Source organism: Apus apus, chromosome 2 (genome assembly GCF_020740795.1).
Source record: "Apus apus isolate bApuApu2 chromosome 2, bApuApu2.pri.cur, whole genome shotgun sequence".
NCBI classification, from domain to species: Eukaryota; Metazoa; Chordata; class Aves; order Apodiformes; family Apodidae; genus Apus; species Apus apus.
Window position 1 is genome coordinate 154,353,659 of NC_067283.1, and position 20,340 is coordinate 154,373,998.

Below are 20,340 nucleotides of genomic sequence, written 5' to 3' on the forward strand. Positions count from 1 at the left end.
AGAAAGACTGGACAGGAAGAGAGAGAGAGAGAGAGAGAGAGAGAGAGAGAGAGAGAGAGGAAGGAAGGAAGGAAGGAAGGAAGGAAGGAAGGGAGGAAGGAAGGAAGGGAGGAAGGAAGGAAGGAAGGAAGGAAGGAAGGAAGGAAGGAAGGAAGGAAGGAAGGAAGGAAGGAAGGAAGGAAGGAAGGAAGGAAGGAAGGAAGGAAGGAAGGAAGGAAGGAAGGAAGGAAGGAAGGAAGGAAGGAAGGAAGGAAGGGAGGAAGGAAGGAAGGGAGGAAGGGAGGAAGGGAGGAAGGGAGGAAGGGAGGAAGGGAGGAAGGGAGGAAGGGAGGAAGGGAGGAAGGGAGGAAGGAAGGAAGGAAGGAAGGAAGGAAGGAAGGAAGGAAGGAAGGAAGGAAGGAAGGAAGGAAGGAAGGAAGGAAGGAAGGAAGGAAGGAAGGAAGGAAGGAAGGAAGGAAGGGAGGAAGGAAGGAAGGGAGGAAGGGAGGAAGGGAGGAAGGGAGGAAGGGAGGAAGGGAGGAAGGGAGGAAGGGAGGAAGGGAGGAAGGGAGGAAGGGAGGAAGGAAGGAAGGAAGGAAGGAAGGAAGGAAGGAAGGAAGGAAGGAAGGAAGGAAGGAAGGAAGGAAGGAAGGAAGGAAGGAAGGAAGGAAGGAAGGAAGGAAGGAAGGAAGGAAGGAAGGAAGGAAGGAAGGAAGGAAGGAAGGAAGGAAGGAAGGAAGGAAGGAAGGAAGGAAGGAAAGAAGGAAGGAAGGAAGGAAGGAAGGAAGGAAGGAAGGAAGGAAGGAAGGAAGGAAGGAAGGAAGGAAGGAAGGAAGGAAGGAAGGAAGGAAGGAAGGAAGGAAGGAAGGAAGGAAGGAAGGAAGGAAGATCTTGTCTGTGTGTGCATGCAAAGCAGTACAAAGAATAATGGATCAGAAAGGACTGAGTGTAAAGCACCAAATTACTGGAATGCTTCTCATGCTGTGAGAAATTTTGTGGGAAGAAAGTTTGCAAAGCTCCCCAGATCCCCTGCAGGGACCTGCCAACCAGCTGCCAATACCCACCAGATCTATTTACTCTATGTAAGACAGGAGGGCTGCAGGCTTTATAACAAATTTGTAGGTTTAATTACTTAAACTGCACATTTTTAGGAAAGAAGAGTTAAAAAAAAAATAAAATCTGTTAAATGAATTGACCAGGGAGTTATTATGTGATGCCAAGAGAGAGCAGTAAGTTTATTCCTCATATTACCATAATTGTTTGTGTGTCTATTTTCCTTCAGCACTTAAATATTCTCCCTTTAACTTAGCAATTTGTCTCTCCATGACAGTAAAAGCTATTTTGCTGAGTGTCCCCAGTGGACACTACTTGGGCTTCAAGGATAAATAATGACACTCCTGTGTGGCACTCTAATTCAGTTTAATGTAACCTTGCCTGATTCCCCTTTGGACCCAATTTATGTCACAAAAGGGAGCCAGGAGATCAACATGAAATGGCCCAGATCCTCACATCTCCAAGAAGGCAACTTCTATTTCATCAAGCTTTGATGTAATTATTCTCAGAATATGGAAGGAAAAGGAAAATGAAATAGTAATTGTAGTCCATGACTAATGAAAGCAGCATGTCAGCAAAGATCAAAATATTAAGTTTAATGCCTACATAAGGTCAATGTCTACGTAAGAAGAACAGTCATACCAGGATTTCCTCTGGAGAAGACCACCACCATTCATTTTTTTTTACTTGGGCTGAATTGCACATGGTTCTCCACTGGTTACAAAGGAAGCCTGGTGTGATTCAGCACTCAAATCCTTATCTCAGATGGCTGCTCACGAGTAACATAAATCCAGACTGTAAAAACCACTTGGACAGAAGATGTGTGTTTAGAGCAGTGTCTTTTCTAGGTGGGAGGACAGTGAGAACAGAGTTGAAGTAATAGAGGACTTTGGAGAACGGCAGGCAGCAAGAGAGGGTAAAACACCAATTCAGATAAGTTCCTGAACAAGAAACTATGTGGATGCTGGAAGCAAGAATGTAACAGAAAATTGCTAGGCAGAAGAAAGTATAAAAGAATTGTCCTTGTTCTTTCAGCTGATGAATCACCTGTTATGTGAATGAAACTTTACCACTCTCACACCAGCTAGAGTTTACCCCACACACTTATGCTTTTGTTCTTCCCCACCATGCATACCACAGGCCAAAACCAGTATAAGGGGCTTTGTGGCAAGCTCAGAAATCTTCTGTTTGTCCAGTCTTTGCACTGGGGACCAGAGGATGGGGATCATTCATAGCCCTGGGACAATGATATTCATATGAGTTGAGCCTACTGATGACCAGTCTGTCTGTACAACAGATGGGGTTGACATGGGGTAAATTGTGATTCAGAGTTCTGCTGTGTCCTGGCCACAGCCTGTAATGACCTACCTCCACCTCTGCCTTCACCCTAGCATAGAGCACTGAACAAATGCCATATCCAGACATACTCTATCATTTTGCCCTTTCCAGACACTTTGACACACTTCCAAGCTCATCTGCATCCAGGGCACCCACTGCACAACTGTGTCTTTAACCAGTGCCAAACTCCTGTGGAGCCAAGGTGCTTCTTGCAGTACTTTCACCCAACCCTGAGCCAGGTGGTGAGCTAGTCAAATTTTGTTACTGAGTTCTTGATTTCCAACTCCACATGATCCAGTCTTGGGAGAAGAGAACTCCAGTTTTGGGAGAACTGGTTTCTGAAGCTCTTATCTCATTGATCATTTATAGATGCAAACTATGCTTATTGTGTAACAGGAAAGGAGATGGACCTTACAACAAGACCTGGAGCTTAACAGCTTTAAAGCACCCGCTATCACTTTTTTCATTATTCCTCCCTCCATAAGCCCCAGCACTTTCCCCCAACAGCATCTTGAATGACACATACCCTGGATGAGCCTCTGACAACCTCAGACAGCTGCTTGATGGCTTTGGTGCTAGTCGTGATGGTTTTGTTAGTCTCCTGCTGGGTTGCATGCCTGCAGAAGAGATGATGGGAATTGCAATTGAAATTAATTGCATAATGACACACTTACAGAGCATTTTCAAGCAGCAGAGCAATTGAGACAACACAACATTTAGCACGTGGAGCTACAGTAGGACTACAAAAATCAAGGTCCTTGACTGGCAGTGGCAGCCAGAAGGATATAGGAAATCCTAGCAAGGAGCTGCCCAAAATGGTCCTCCTGTCATCAGCACCAAGACAACAGCTGTGGACTTGCACAGTCAATGTGGGAAGAAAAGGTGAAAACAGGGGGTGGGCAGGTAATGGGGCCATCACAGATGGTTGGTATTGCAACTAAGATTGTCAAAAGGATTGTGTAACAAAACCAGGTGGAACTGGGGAGTTACCTGATGGCTTGTCCGGGGAAATTCAGTGTTTAGCAGAGAAGTTTGAAGAGGCAGAAACTGAGCAGGACAAATTAACCTACCATGGTCATCTACCTGCTAATGACATGGTATCTCCAGGAAAGCACTGTAGAGCTGAAACAGGCAGGCAGGAAGTCAAACCATTTCCCTCTCCAGTCATGGTTGTCCCCCTCCTTCACACCCCAAAGTCCAGCACCCTTATTTCCTGTTGCTGGCTTTGCTCTTTGGGGCCACAGGAGATAAGGGAAAAGACAGAAATGCTGCCCAAAGGTATTTATTAGCTCAACCTAGTAGTTCTCAAGCTTTATAAGGTCAACAGGATATTTTGAGCCTCTAAGCTTCCCCAGGGAGCACTTCACATCTCTTTAGTCAGAAAGGGGTGGTTTTCCATGATCCTTCAGTAAAAACTTTAGAAAGACTCGAGAAAGATCTGGAGAAAATGTTTTGGTTTTTTTCTACCTTAGAGTGTATTTTGATCTATGAAGGGATTCATCTCCAGTGCTCTTTTTTTCAGGGTGGGGAGATGTGGAATGAATGGAAGTTCTTTGAATAAAAAATGTTAAGATGTCTCTTTACAGCCCCTCTCTCCTGAAGACCCATGCCCCTTCCTGCTTCTTCAGCTCCTTCCTGCTCTCTGTCTGCACTGATGGAGATCAACTCTTTCAAGACTTAAGTCCCTCCCTTTCAGTCCCTCCTTTGAGGAGCCAGGCCAGCTCCCAGATAGTCTTTACTAAACACAGCCTTAGCTACAAATACATTGAGATCTCTCAACAAGCACACCACTGGGAGTCATTTCCATCTGGTCAGGACAGATGGACACAGGCACCATGAACTGCAGTATTCACCACCACAGCAAAGTTTTGCAGTTTTTACCCACTTAAGCAACATCTCTGAGCAGATAGCTCAGGTGGGAAAGCTGCCTAGTTTTAAAGCATGCTTAATTTTATGCACTGTACCTACCAGGCATACAAATAAAAGCTTAGTGTACCATGAAGACAACATCACTTAGCTGCAGAGCAGTAATTCAGGTGCATGTTAAGGGCTGAACAAGAGTACAGAAGGCACGGACTCCTATGGCACCATACAGGAAAGAAAAATAATCTCAAATAACTAGTTACTCTCAGCTCTCCTCAGTTCAAGTACCAGGTCTGTACTCATTCATCCAAATGCATTTAATTTATTTATGATCCCAGGACCCACTGCACCTGCTGACTAATTACATCATTTTAATTTGAGATGGAAGAGGTTACATCTACCACAGACAAGTATTCCACACTGTCATCACAAGTGAGGGACCTGGGAATTGAATTCTGTCACATCACTTACCTTTTGGAGCACAGTTAGCCTGATCCCCAATCTTTTAATCAAGTAAATCTTGCCACCAAGAGCAAGAATTTCATAACCAGCAGTTTCAAAACTGAAACTTCCACAACGAATTCCTCTTAATGTAGTGCAAGATGCTGGAGTTGATGTCCAGTCATTTTGCAGACCTCATTAAATTATCTGCCAGCAGAACAAGTCAGGGATTTACATACCAGCAATTCCCCATTCTCAAAGTAAAATAGCTTGTTAGGCTCAAGCATCTGATCCTTCCCAATCTCTAAAGTTAAATAAAGTCTGCTTCATTTGCATTCTAATGTAAATGTTGTTAGAAGTCCTGTGTAATAAATCCATGCCATGCACAAACTTTGCACTGAACTGTTGCAAAATAACTGGGAGCAGGAACACAAAAAAACCCAAAAGTTCTGCCTTCCACCTCTTAATTCAAAATGCACTTTAACCCACATGCTGGTATTTGATTTTGGCACTTCCCACTATATTGTCAGCACAATTAACTTTTTATTCTTCAGCCTCAGAGATATGCTCAGCAATCAGACAGTGGTTATATTTAATTTACATTAAATGCTATTAAGATCTTCATTAAAAAAGAGGCCTTGAAACTCCACTCCCATCAGCATTTTCTTTTAATATGTAATGGTAACAAGATATGTCACTGTTATTGTTATTATTATTATTAGCTTTCTTTATATTCCTCTCTCTATGGAAGTGTGGAAGTTAATTAAAGGGGGGTCTCTGATGAATAAAATTTGCTTCTGAAAAAGCCCTCCACACAATAGTAAGTTAAATACTCACTCTGTGGAGGTACCAAATATCTAAAATATAAACGTTGTAAAAGGCTTATCTCCCTGCAGTGCTACTCTGAATATAAGCACTCCAAGCACAAAAACAAAAAGGACATCTCTCAGGAAGAATAGCATCCCTTGCTGTGCATTTCTGGATGCACAAAGATTGCAAAGACAATGCACTAAATAACACAGGGGATGCCACACGGCTGCCTGAGAGTTTCCTATGGCTGCTGTTTTCTTTACCAGAGAAGTTCGTTCCCCCCAATCCATAATCCCTAGTGTGCAGCTGCTTACAGTTTGTTCTTTGAGTGATCATCTCTCTAATTTATTTATCCAGTTTTAAAATGAGCCCAGCAAAGAGGCAGATGCCATGACGGCTGCTTCCCGTCTCCGCAGGGACAGAACGGAGGAGCTGAACTACTGAGTGTGCTGGTTCTTTGAGACACTTGATGAATGACCAAGTCAACAGAAAGTAATCAGACCCCAAATTGAACAGCAAAGAGTGACAAAGGAAAGACTTCTCTCTGCCTCACCATCCCTGCTGCCATTCAATAATCCCAAAGAGCTTTGTTTTCTACTTCCAGCAGGAGAAAAGAATTTCCATTTATAATACAGGATGCGGCCTATTTTAATTTCATATGATCCTTAATATAAGAGCAATAAGAAGTTTTTCAGCAACAGATGGAGGATACCTTCACTGTGTTGGCTTAAACTGCATTAGATTTCTTATCTGTTTTGGTAGAGTACAACTGCAGAGCAACGGAGTAGCTTTATGCATTTAGGTTTGGCTGGAGTTAGTCCAGGTAATGCAGCACATTTAAACCACATGCTTGTGTTTTGCACAGCAGCTGTAATGCTTACCACTTGCTGCAGTTTTCTTGCAAAAAAAAGAGGTTAAAAATGACACTGTGTGGAGCAGAGCACTGAGCTGCAGGATCTGTGGCTTAAGCAGAAATAGGCTGAGCAACTTCTCTTACAGATAGTCCATCGTGATTGGAGACAGAAATAAGGGGGCATAAAGCACACATAAGGAAATTGTTCACACTGCAAGACTTTAGCCAGTCTATTTCCCATCTTAGAGCAGGATTTTGTGAAGGACTGGTGTCTGTGGGACCTGATGAAAGGCCTCACCAAACTTCAAATACGGGCATAGAAAACTTCATGCATTGGCCATAGGCAGAGTCATGGAGTAGCAAGACCCTGACTTAGACCCGGAGGCTCCTGTTCTCATTCCTTCACCTAATCAAGGTGCTTAACTTCAGAGCAAAGTCAGCAGAGGTCCTTCACAGGCTGTGGAGGGGGCATCTCCAAAGGTGCTACAGAGAATTCCACACTTCAGCAGTAATCCACTGTTTCTGGGTGCCTCTTACACAGCCACGATGATCCTGCAGCAGAGCTGAGGATATTTCCAGAAACAAATGATCCAGACTGATGCATTCACCAGCTGTGTTAGCTAACACTTATCTGTAGGATGGAAACTTGTGCTCCATTACACCTCTACAATATACTCCCATAAACAGCCTCACAACTTATCCTCCAGGGCTGTTGGCACTCCTTCCACACACAGAAAGGGCTGAACGCAGTGAGCATCTCTCTTCTATAAGTATTTTTGGCAGATGTAAGCAAAGCTGCAAGATGAGGAGGAAAGGCTGTTTCACCAAGCCCTAACGTATCTTTACTGTATCATTACAGTCACCAAAGGAAGGCTAAAACTACTTGTTCTGGCTCCAAACTAACACTCCCAACACTTTTTCCTTTCCCCAACTTTCTCCTGTAGGACTTGATTGTGTATGTTGAGAAATCCTTTCCAACACAGCAAAATAAAAGCTCTAATTATGGTCTGTCAGCAAACCCTTTTGCATAGGTGTAAATCATCCAGCAGAGTAAAAGTGGGGAGAAAAACGGACTGCTGCTTCCAAGTTTCAAGCCACACAATATTCTATAATAAAAGCATCATAGATTTCCAATTTCCTTGACACTTGAAAGTATTAGGAGATGTGGTACTATTTTTTCTTTAGAGAGCTTAGGGGATGGCTTGTGGTTGTGTGGGAAGAGAAGGGCAGGTATTTCAAATCCACCTGGCACAGATGCTGTGTCATCCCCAGAGATGAAGAGGGCTATAAATTAGCAGCTACGTTGTACAGCAGTTCTGGATTAAATGATATTAATAGTAGTCAGACAGCAGTCCTCACAAATTTCATCACAAAAATGCAAACAGGGCAATACACAATGCTGCAAACCCTAGCAAAGTTTTCCACTTTTTTTTTTTTTCCCCCCTTGCATTGCTTCTTAAACTGAAATATTAAAAACCAAAGAAACAGTTATCACTCCAATAAGGAGAATAGTTGCTCCTCTACCAAATGTGACCAGTCTGTAGAAGCAGCTAGATACTCACTGACCTGCTAGCAGAAATTCACGTTTGTGGGTTTCAACTAAGTTATCTCCAGGACAGTATATAAGACCCTCTCTTAACTCTGCATCACCTACAGATTAATTCAGCACTGCCTCAGAATTCATCAGTCAAGTCATCGCTGACAGCTCAGAGAGCATGCAAAAGAGGACCCCACGGGAGGCAGCCTAACAGTGTCATGGCCATTAGTCACCTCTCAAGTTCTTTTCCTTCTCCCACCCACACTATTCCCAAGTAAGTTTTAATTTTACAAGTTTTACTTTATTTCCTAATAAAAGAGCCCCTTGGATCCTTTGTAAACTCCTTCCTAGCACTCAGCTGTATTACACCTCCCTCTCTAATTAGCCAGTGAAGCCTCTTAGCTTATCAAAGACAGAAATGAATGTAATTTGTCATAATTTCATTTTGATGAACCCTGGTGCCTACTGATCATCACAGTCATCATATTCTTTTTTTCCTCCAGCTGTTGATAAACTGCTTACTTGTTTTGAACTTTTCTTGTAATTCAGGTTGTGCAGAAGAAGACCACCCTCTGCAAAAAGCAAGCAGGTCCCTCCTTTTCCAGCCCAAGGACCTCAGCTGCCCTCCAGGAGCTCCTGACATTCAACAGCATTTCTGGTATTTCACCAATAATCCTTTTAGTGCCCTGAGATAAATGGCATCAAACCGTGACTATTCTGATTGCTTTGCCTATGCTTTTTAATTTGGTGGTGCCTTTTCCATTCCTGCATGAACAAGGGGACCACGGCTTCACATTCCTTGGGGAAAGGTTCCCGGGAAATAACCCTGCAGCAATTCTCAGTAACACGGCCAAAGGTGCCTGTAACACCACCAGAAAGCAACTCAGTGACACACAGTGTACACCTAGTTGTTACCACCTCCTTCTTCCTGTGATTTACTGCAGCTCTCTGCTGAAGTTTGGATCAGAGCTGTCTTTCCAGGTTTTCCAGCATTATGACCACATAAAGCTCATGTTGCTCCTGTCGCAGGAGTTAATGGAGCCAGTCAACTTGCAGGGAGAGACAGAAAGAGCTACACACCTTCTGAGTCCAACAGGTAGTCCACAAACACAGAAAACATTTTATATACTGTAAAAGGGAGGTTATTCTCACCCTCTACTTTGATGAGACCCCCTCTACAGTACTGTGACCAGTTCTGGAGACCCCAACACAGGAAGGACATGGAGCTGATGGAGCAAGTGCAGAGGAGGCTATGAAGATGGTCTGAGAGCTGGAACAGCTCTCCTATGAAAACAGGCAGTTAGAGTTTGGGTTGTACAGCCTGAAGTAGGGAAGGGTCCTGAGAGGGCATAAAGCACCTTGCAGTACCTAAAGGGGCTACAGGAGAGCTGGGGAGGGACTTTATTAAAGGGCAGGGAGTGAGAGGATGACGGGAAATGGTTTCAAACTGAAAGTGGGAGATTTACATTGGATATTAGGAAGAAATTATTTAGTGTAAGGGTGGTGAGACACTGGCAGAGGTTGCCCAGAGAAGTTGTGGCTGTCTCATCCTTGGAAGTGTTGAAGGGCAGGATGGATGGGGCTTGGAGCAACCTGGTCTGGTGGGAGGTGTCCCTGCCCATGCAGGGGACTCAGAACTAGGAAGATTCCTTCCAACCCAAACCGTTCCATGATTCTATGATTTTATGAAAATGGTATTACAAACTGTTCCACTTCCCTAAAATTTGCAGAGACATGGATGTTGTCTTACGTTTTTAATCTTTTGGGAAGCACTATGCATGTTGAGTTCAATATAAGCAAACTTCCTCTTATAACTTGCTTGTTGCACAACACAGTCTGGAAGCTACAAAGTGCAACGAGCTATATTGAAACCCAAAGACTTCACACAGGTTAGAAACATGACAGATGTATCTGATTAAATGTATTTTATTGCAATTTATCCTCCTGTAGAAATTTGCTCCTGCATTTCAGAGCAGAATCAGAAACAAAGAAGCCCATGTCACCCTATTTAGAAATTTCCCAGCCATAAAACCTTCAATAGCAAGAACTTAATGAGTATTGGGCTGAGCCAGGGACGTGCACAGGTTCTGCATGTCACTGCAGGAGGTGGCAGTCCCATCCATTGTATTTCAACATTAATCCCACTGGCTACATCCCCATGTCTAGCTGGTAGTCCTGTACAGTTTTAGGGTCACAGGTGGCATTAAGAGCATCACTTCACACCATATTAGGTTTTCTGTCATTGTTGGATGTTTGGTTTTTTTAATAATATGACATGCTGCCATGATATGAACAATGTGGCAATACACCCGCCTCACTGTGTGCAACAATTGTAGCTGATGAAGCAATTTGGGACTGGATGGGTGAACGTGGAGGCACAAGTGTGCAAGAATGTGTCCTGTACACACACAGGTACGTAGGAAGTGAGGGACAAACGGACAGGAGATAACGTGCATTGCAGATTAATTTAGCCTGTTATCCTTCCCACATTTGCTCTCTTGGTTTTAGCATTTAAGGTGGGTTAATACCCAGTATGGCCCTGTGAAAAGTAAAGTTGAAGGGCACTTTACTGATGTGAAAGAGTGATTGATTGCTTTAGGTCTCCTTCATAAATGATGCTGCAACCATCATTAACAAAAGAGCCAGTATTTTTTTTACCTGGAGTATGAAAAGTTCCAGTGATCAGAGATTTTTTGAGAATTTAGTTTGATTTTAAAATTTGCTTTTGCTATTTCGTGCTGTTTCTTGCCACAAAATGTTTCGTTGGGAAGAACACCCAGAGGAAACATATGCAGAAAGGGAATAAATCACACAAATTCCTGAGACGTCGGCACTTCCATCCCAGAAAATGTTTCATTTAAAAAAAAAAAAATGAACCAAAAAAACAACTTTGCTTAAACCCAGGCAATTTTAATTGAAAAATGAATCCATTTCACTCAAATGACTGTGAGGTGTTTTGTTATTTCCTGAAGTGAGCAAGAAATCAGAGGCAAAGAAAGAGCTGGAGACACCTTTCAGCTTGCTGTTATTATTTGTGTATTTCTAGTTAGGGATATGAAAGCACAAGCATTCCTGTGTGGATACTCAAATGAAGCAACATGCCTAAATCCAGCTCCTTCATCAGGATTTAAGTGAGAAAGAAAAGACATTAGCAGTGATTGCACCACTGAAATTGTCAATGTGTAGCAAACGGGCTGTCTTATAAACCTATGAAAAATGTCCATCCTTTTACTAGTAAGAAATCTAGAAAGAAAAGCAATGATCAAGCAATTTTTCTGTCGTCTAAAGCGGAAAAGCAGGTGGTTTATCATCTCCAAGAAGTTTAGCTGTAAGAATCAGCAGAGGAACATCCAGGCAGCATTGCAGCAGTGAACAAAACCAAAGGCTTTGTGTTCAGCCGTAGCTGGAACCAAGTGATTCAAAAGGAAGCAGGTTGGCAAAGGAAACACATCTGATTAAATTATACTGATCCCTTTCCCCTCAGTCCCATTGCAGATGACATATGAAGGAAATGGAACCATAAACACAAGCCAGAAGTCTGCCCAGGTGGCCAAGAAGGCAAATAACATCCTGGCTTGTACCAGCACTAGTGTGGCCAGCTGGAGTAGGGAAGTGGTTGTGCTCAGCTGTGCTCAGCTGTGCTCAGCACTGGGGAAGCTGCACCTTGAGTCCTTTCTTCAGCTTGGGGTGTCTCACTACAAGAAGAACATTAAGGTGGTGAAGCATATCTAGAGAAGGGCAATAAAGGTGGTGATGGGTCCAGAGGACAACTCCTGTGAGGGCGAGCTGAGAAAATTTGGGATATTTATTCTGGAGAAAAGGAGGTTGAGGGGAGACCTTCTTGCTCTCTACAACTACCTGAAAGAAAGTTGTAGCAAGGTGGGTGTTGGTTTCTTCTCTGAAGTAACAAGTGACCAAACGAGGAAAAGGCTTCAAGTTCTGCCAGGGGAAGTTTAGATTGGATATTAGGAAACATTTCTTCACTGAAATGGTTATCAAGCACTGAAACAGGCTGCCCAGGGCAGTGGTGGAATCACCATCCCTGGACGTATTTAAAAGATGTGTTGGTGTAGTGCTTAGAGACATGGTTTACTTGTGGAGTTGGCAGGGTGCTAGGCTGATGGTTGCACTCAATGATCTTGAAGGTCTTTTCAACCTAAATTCTTCAAGTCTATGATCCTCTGATTCACAAAGCTCAGAGGCCAGTTTGGAGGAAGGTTTGTTACGTGATGATTTCCTTAACAAAGAAGGGAAGACACTATTTCGAAAGAACAGCACTAAAAGTCAGTGGGATATCAGGTTTATGAGAAATACACATTTTAGGCACTGAAGAAAACCTTCCTCAACCTTCTTACTGAAGTTAACAAATGTTGCACTGTAAATATCAATTAGTTAAGCTGTCTGGACAATGCAAATGGAGTGGCATTTACATCACATCTTGAAGACAGATGCAAAATTGACTAATGGTGAAGTATCACGTAAATGAACCAAGCACTTAGCAAACACCTGATCTATTGAATTTGCTTCAGTGCCATCACTGGCAGAGGCAGTTGCATAACTTTGAGCTTCTAACACAGATGTGTATGAATCCCACAACCTGGGCTTCTCTTGACATCTCTTTATTTTTCATCTGGAAATCCTGTTCGGATGGGACATGATGATTTGTGGTTTATCCACCTGGAATTTAAGTACACCTTCCCAGACAAGTCTGTTTCAAACATGGTTGATCTGTATGATCCATCTGCAATGAGTCCATATCCTTCTAAATAAATAAGCATCTTCTGGAGCTCTCATGTATCACACAGTACATAGACAGATCTTTCTGTCCACAAAAAATAATGATCTTAACATGGTTCTCTTATGTGCTCAAACTTGTTCCTGTTCACAAACCAGACCCTGTAACACCTGCCCCACTGTCCCATATCTCAGCTCCTCAGTCTCAACCATTACTCCTAATTGTCCTACAGAGAAGGAACTAGATTTTCTGTCCTTACCATTTCCACACAGCCAGCAATTCCCACTTCACCTAAACTAAACAGCATCCCCATGTTCTCTAATTCCTAAAACAAACAAACAAAAAACCCAGCTCCACATCAACAATTTACTACTATACTTCTACTCCATATCCATCTCCCATGCAGAGCCAGGTACTCCCAAAACATGACCCCAGCCACATCCCCTGTACTAGGACATTACCTCCTGCCCCGTTACACCTCCATGCACTTATGAAGCATGGCCACTCACACCCTTCACCTGCATGACTCCAGCAACTGACGCTTCTCACTCTGGTCCTCTGATCATTTCTCCTGATATAGGATGTCCAAACCACCTTCTCACCTACCCAAAACTCATCTCATTATACCCTCTTCCATGTCCTGAGCCAGAAGTGTAGCTCTCAGCTGCCCTGGTGCAACGACACTGGGATCAGACTGGGAAGCTGCAAGTTGCTGTTGATTCAGACAGAAAAATGTTACCTTCATAGCTCCCTCCAAAGGTGGTCACTTCCACTGCTGCCATGTATGATATCTCACACACCATGGGTTGGGAACCTCTGCTGTAACAAATGGCATTTCTGATTGTACTGGGTACATTTTATGTTTCTCACCAACTCTGTTAACTCACTGGCAAGAGCAAACACGAAGGTAGAAAGTGTTGCATAACTTGATCTTGTTTCCTCTCTCTCCTACTCCTCTTCCTAACCTAGAAGGGATTTTGGAGTAAAGTGTTACACAGACAGGGAAGCCAGCTGGAGAAAAGAGCTCTTCTAAAGTACAAAGTGATGCACAAAACTTGAAGTTGGTAACTCTGAGCACACTCCCCTGAGGTACTTCTTGTGCCAAGATCTATTTTGTTCTGATTGTTTTGAGGAAGGAACATGAGAAAAGAAAAAAACCAAAAATAATACATGGCAGAAAACAGCTTTAAAATATGTTTTCTTGAAAGTCAGATTTTTTTGTTGTGGCTTTATTTGTTTTCATACTGCACTTCATTCTCAAAAAGCACAGAGATGACTAAAAGGAATTGTGCTGGGAAGAGAAATGGATCTCAGCAGCCTACTTACCACCTATTGCTCTATCCCATATACATCATATGCCTCTTTAAATCTGACATCTCTGCAACTTTCTGAACATAAGGGCAAGCTGTGAAGTGCCAGGGAAATTAATGTATTTATCCTGCACAGAGTGCAATACACTCAAAATACAGAGTTCTTGATCTCTAAATATATTTTTTCCTACCTCCTTCATTGTCCTCTCCATTCAGCTTGTGGTTCCCTCTGCCTTGCATCTCCTTTGTAGCAACACTTTAATTTAGCAGGCAGAAAGATGTCTCTGTCTCTTTTTAGGAATGATTACGTTTCCAAAAAAGAGACAAAATCTTTAAAGAAATGCTATTGGTGAAGCTTCTCTGCTCATCAGCCTCACATTTCCTCAATTTAAAGATCCTTCAGACTCTCAGGTGACAATAACGTATCATTCCCAATGTACCACAAGTTGCTCTTCCCCACCACTCTCCAACTGACAACAGATCATAAAGCAGCTTAACAGTTAGATTACAAAAACACAAGGCACTTTATTGGCCAATAAAACACTGGTAAGAGCAGCCATGTGAGTGAAGACCCCATTTAGTGGGGCAATAAATTTTGCACTAGCATCCGAAAGGCATCGGTGTTACAGGAGCTGTTCCAATCACCATCCATGGTCCATGACAAAACCATCTCAGGCATTGGCCAGAAGGACACCCACTTCCAGAGGGAGAGCAACAATTCAAATGCACTGCTGGTGGTCCAAGAAATTAAACTGCAAAGAGATACTTCCCTAGCAAGAATGGGACACAAATTTGTAATAGGAGGATAAACAAACAAAATAAAAGGTCTGAGGAACTTCATTATAATGGGCTCTGAGGTTTGTTTCAGGTAAGGCAGGATGACCTTCTTCCCTTGGCAGAGGGCATGGACCAAGCATCTATTGAACTTGGATATAGCAACTCTCTCTGTATAGTGAGGGACAATGAAAATATCCAATTGTTCTAATACATTCACACGGGAAAACTCTAAGTCCCCGTATCAGAAACCTCTGCTGTTGATAGCAAATTTGTTCTCTAGGGGGAAAATGCATTCAGCTCAAAAGCTGCTGTTAAGAGTCCAATGCAGGTACTTGAAAGGAGAAAATCACCTGATGAAAGATCAATAATACTTCTTCTCTCCTTAAATTGCAGTTATGTGCAGAATAAGATATTCCAGAGACTGAGTCTCTGTTGCTTTGCTTCAACACAAATGTTACTAAGCTGGGAAATTACATATTTATTATCAAGTTGTGAAAATTACTTTGTGTTTGTACAGGTAGGGACATGAAAAGAGAAGAAAGCAGAGAAAGTGACACTCAGTGCACCATAAAAGCAGGCAAATCAGCCCAAACATGCTTCCTTGCAGTCTTAGTGCTTAAATACAGAATTCATACAAAATGGTAAGTTAGGGGTGAGGCAATGGCTGCAAAAGGTTGTTCACGTGGATCCAGCTGACATGTTACTGAAACAAACAGAGCAGCAATAGCCACTCAAGGCCCAGTGCACCACAGGAGAGGTGTTACTGAGTCACAGAATCACCAAGGCTGGAAAAGACCTTTAAGATCATTAAGTCCAACTTACGACCTAACACCACCACATCCCCAGACCATGGCACTAAGTGCCACATCCAGCCTCTCCTTACACACCTCCAGGGATGGTGCCTCCACCACTTCCCTGGGAAGTCCATTCCAATGTCTAATCCCCCTGTCTGTGAGGAAGTGCTTCCTGATATCCAACCTAAACCTCCCCTGGAGCAGCTTCAGGCCAGGCCCTCTTGTCTTGTTGCTGGTTGCCTGGAAAAAGAGCCCAGTCCTCACCTGACTCCAACCTCCCTTCAGGTGGTTGAAGAGAGTGAGAAGGTCCCCCTTGAGTCTCCTCTTCTCCAGGCTAAACAACCCCAGCTCCCTCAGCCCATCCCTATAAGATTTTCCCTCTAGTCCCTTCACCAGCTCCGTTGTCTCCTTTGGACCTGCTCCAGCACCTCAAGATCCTTGTTGAAGTGAGGGGCCCAGAACTGCACCCAGGACTCAAGGTGAGGCCTCACCAGAGCTGTGTGCAGGGGGAAAATCACCTCCCTGCTCCTGCTGGCCACACCATTCCTGATACAAGCCAGGATGCCACTGGCCTTCCGGGCCACCTGGACACACTGCTGGCTCATGTTCAAGTGGCTGTCAACCAGGAGCATGTGACTGGCCTTTCCTTCTAAAACAAAGGGATCTTACATCCAAACAGGGCCAGACTGAAATGCAAGAAGCTAAAGGGAGAGATCCTAAATATCTTTTTTTTTTTTTTTTTTCCCTTTCTTTCCCAAATGAACAGATTTTGTTCTCTAAATTCTGGAGTACAATGAAAATCTGGAGAACCTCAGGGATGTGAGATCTTTGGTAAATGATGATGCCTTGGTTCATAAAGAGCAGAATGAGACTTTTTCCTCTTGGTTGTTCACCAGCTGACTTAAACCTATCAGGTGGTGTGGGCTGTGATAGCATCAGGAGGCATGTGCCAACTCCAAACTTCTGGACTGCTTTGGAGTTGTCTAAATAAAACCATTAAAATTAGAATCATAGAATCATAGAATCCTAGGGGTTGGAAGGGACCTCGAAAGATCATCTAGTCCAACCCCCCCTGCCAGAGCAGGGTCACCTAGAGTACATCACACAGGAAGGCATCCAGGTGGGTTTTGAATGTCTCCAGTGAAGGAGACTCCACAACCTCTCTGGGCAGCCTGTCCCAGGGCTCTGTCACTCTTACAGTAAAAAAAAAATTTCGGATATTCACCTTGAACCTCCTATGCTCCAATTTACACCCATTACCCCTTGTCCTATCACTGGTCATCACTGAGAAGAGCCTAACTCCATCTCCCTGACACTCACCCCTTACATATTTGTAAACATTGATGAGGTCACCCCTCAGCCTCCTTTTCTCCAAGCTAAAGAGACCCAGCTCCCTCAACCTTTCCTCATAAGGGAGATGTTCCACTCCCTTAATCATCTTAGTAGCTTAGTAGCTCTGCAATTAAAGGTGAGGATAATAATTAAGAAGTATATTCTCTTGCTGAAAAGAATGATGTCTCCTGCTCTTGTACCTTTAATCCTGGATTGACTATCGGATGGTACTGTCACATTCTTTAAGTCCCTTGGCTTTTTGGAGACAGAGCACCTCTGACACACTGGATTCAAGGTCATTTTGATGTTATGAGACTCATTACCATCCAGTGTTAATTCTTTCACTAACAGGCAGATATCCCAAAACAGTTCCTGGGTCTATTTTCAGGACTCTGTCCGATTGTACAATGCCACAAATGCCACATGAGATCCAGATTTGTAACTATTGATACATGTGACATCCAAGACAGCCATTTAATCAACTATCATCCAGGACTGCACCAGCCTGTAGGTTCCAAAATACAGATTGTGGCTCTTTTTATACTTAAAGGCTCGGAGGAACTTACTGTCTGTTCTTTCCACAACTTTAGAAATACTTGCTCAATGGAGACAGGCAAGTCTCCTGCTCTTAAAGCTATCATGCTATCCAGGCTGATGGGTTCCTGCACAGACAACCCCCAAAGCCAGTTCTGCTGCTGCCAATCCAGAAGTTATGTTTTCTGGCTGGAGCATTCACCTGAGTCTCTTCCCCCTATCCCAAAGCTGTTGAGAAGATGTTAAGGGAAGACTACTGAAGGCATGAAGTCAACTTTTGTATATTATAAGACATTAAGGAAGCCTGATTTCCTTAACTAAGTTCTATGTCACACAACAAGGCCCCCAGCAACCTGCTCAGACTTGGCCTTGCTCTTGAGCAGGGGCTTGGATCAGATGACATCCCAAAGACCATTCCAACCAACACTATCTTGCAACTTGATGAGCTCTTCTCAGTTCACTATACTGATGCTTTTCCCAGAAGTTATCCAGCTTTTCCCAACCACTTCCACCCACAGAGAATTTCCATCTTCTGAAGGGCTGTGTCTGGTCAGTCAACAGAGTTTATCAAGATGTTTGGAAAGCCTTGAAGGAATAATGCAATTTAAAAACTTAGAAATAAAATAAAATAAAATAAAATAAAATAAAATAAAATAAAATAAAATAAAATAAAATAAAATAAAATATAAATATCACTGCTTCCTGATTATCTACTTTCCTGTATTAATGACAAAAAAGAAAAATAAATTAAGTAATTGCTACATGGAACAGCTAAGAGAACTGGTAATACTTTTAGTTGCACTTGCCAAACACAAACATTCTGCCCATACATTTTATCCCATTAGCTTAACATAAGCTGCATATTTTGTGGTGGCAAGCTCCTCTAAACAACTGCATCAGACCATGGGCTGATCAAATGCATTGTCAGACACGAGTCTTTATGCCCACCTGTCCTGGTTTGAGCCAGGATTAAGCCAATTTTCCTTTTACTGATTATTTTTTTATTCAGCAAGCTTTCTTTTAACCAGCACCAGTCTGTTCTAACTAAGTCTGATATGAGAGGAATGTTTTTCTAACTGCTGGGGCTTCAAGGTCACATCTTTACTCTGCTGGCTCAGACACTATGGGGAGATCTATGGGCCCCCCATAGGAGGCTGAGTTGGACAGACAGCAACACTGGCCAGAGATGTTCCATTCCATAGATCTACGTAAGCTCAGAGGAAGGTCAGAGATCACAGAAGACAACTTTCTTCCTGCTTCTTCTTCCCTTCTCTTCCATCCATGGCTGGTGTCCGGGGAGGACTCCATCCATCCATCACCACTGACCCCTAGGCTCGAGCTCTCCTGACCCTCATCACTCTGGGCTTTCTCCAGCACCTCCAGAATTTTTCGGGACTGTTCACAACTCAGGAGATGCTGTGGGAGTTGCTGGGGGTGGGTGGGAGACAAGAGGCTTTTGCACACACCTGAACATATTTGTATATAATCGTATATATATTTTCTTATATCATTGGTGTTTAATTAAAGCTGTGTAGTTTAGGTTTCAGTCCTGAACTAAAAAGAGCCGGTGGTGGTCCTGAATGCAGCTGCAGACATTCAAAACCCAGCATGTTACTGTGACTTTGATGTCACAGGCAATTTCAATTTCAGCTCAGCAAGATTTTGGCAAATTGTACTCGCTTGGTGAGACGTAATTTTCTGCTGTAGAGGTGCCTCATGGTCTGTGTTCCTGTTGTCAGCCAGATGGGTCCCCATTACCTGCTTCTCATCCCTCTGCAGACACAGTGCAGCACGATGCTGAATCTCCCCTTCTTTCCGTGACCCCATCTGCAGAGCTGGGTGCAGTTTTGGGTGTCACAGTAAAAAAAAAAAAGGATATAAAGTTACTGGAGAGGGTCCAGAGGAGGCCATGAGGTTGGTGAAGGGTTTAGAGGGGATGCTATATGAGGAGCAACTAAAGGCCCTTGGTCTGTTCAGCCTGGAGGAGAGGAGACTGAGGGGAGACTTCATTGCAGCTACTGCTTCCTCATTAGGGAAAGAGAAGGAGAAGGAGCTGACCTCTTCTCTCTGATGACCAGTGATAGGACCTGAGGGAATGGTAGGAAGATGTACAGAGGGAGGTTTAGGTTGGACATTAGGAAGGGATTCTTCATCCAGAGGGTGGTGGAGCACTGGAATAGGCTCCCCAGGGAAGCAGTAATGGCACCAAGCCTGACAATATTCAAGAAACACTTGGACAATGCCCTCAGGGACATGGGGTGAACTTTGGGCTTGTCCTGTTCTGGGGCGGGAGTTGGACTTGGTGATGCAGGCTGTCTGAAAAGGTGGTTGAGCCACCATCCCTAGAGACATCTAAGAAGACAGATGTGGTGACAGGGTTTAGCGGTGGATGCAGCCGAGTTAGGGTAGTGGTTGGACTTGATGGTCTTGAAGGTATTTTCCAACCAGACAAGACTGTGATACTGTGATACTTGGTGGCTGTTGAAGAGAGCACTTACACTTGAAGGAGCCTCATGCATCCAGTGCCATCTCACTCACAGTAGGATGGTTGGATGTGCCTCTCTGACACACCATCTCTTCTGCCAGACTGCCAGGATCTCAATTTTACTTCTAAAACACATTCCTTACCAAGCAGACCTAAAGAAAAGGACCCTTTTACTATCTCTAGCAGAAGATAAAAATTTCTATCAGTGAGGGATGTGACCTGCCCTAAAACTCCCATAAAAGGAACTTGCTCAATCAGATTTGTTAGTTTGATGATCAAAGGGCCGGAGCAGCTCTGCTATGAAGACAGGCTGAGAGAGTTGGGGCTTCTCAGCCTGGAGAAGAGAAGGCTGCAGGGAGACCTTAGAGCACCTTCCAGTGCCTGAAGGGGCTCCAGGAAAGCTGGGGAGGGGCTTTTCATCAGAGAAGACAGTGATAGGACAAGGGGGAATGGCTTTAAACTGAGAGAGGGGAGATTTAGGTTAGATATTAGGAAGAAA

General features: G+C 43.5%; 1 protein-coding gene across 7 annotated transcripts in view; it reads right to left on the bottom strand.

Moving 5' to 3' along the window:
* The window catches only part of TSNARE1 (t-SNARE domain containing 1), a 514,761-nt gene that overhangs the window by 284,092 nt on the left and 210,329 nt on the right, over positions 1–20,340 (bottom strand). For all 7 annotated transcript variants that reach the window (XM_051612487.1, XM_051612488.1, XM_051612482.1 and 4 more), the window contains one exon: positions 2,897–2,987. In XM_051612487.1, the coding sequence (XP_051468447.1) occupies positions 2,897–2,987 (91 nt within the window). The remainder of the gene's footprint in view (positions 1–2,896; positions 2,988–20,340) is intronic.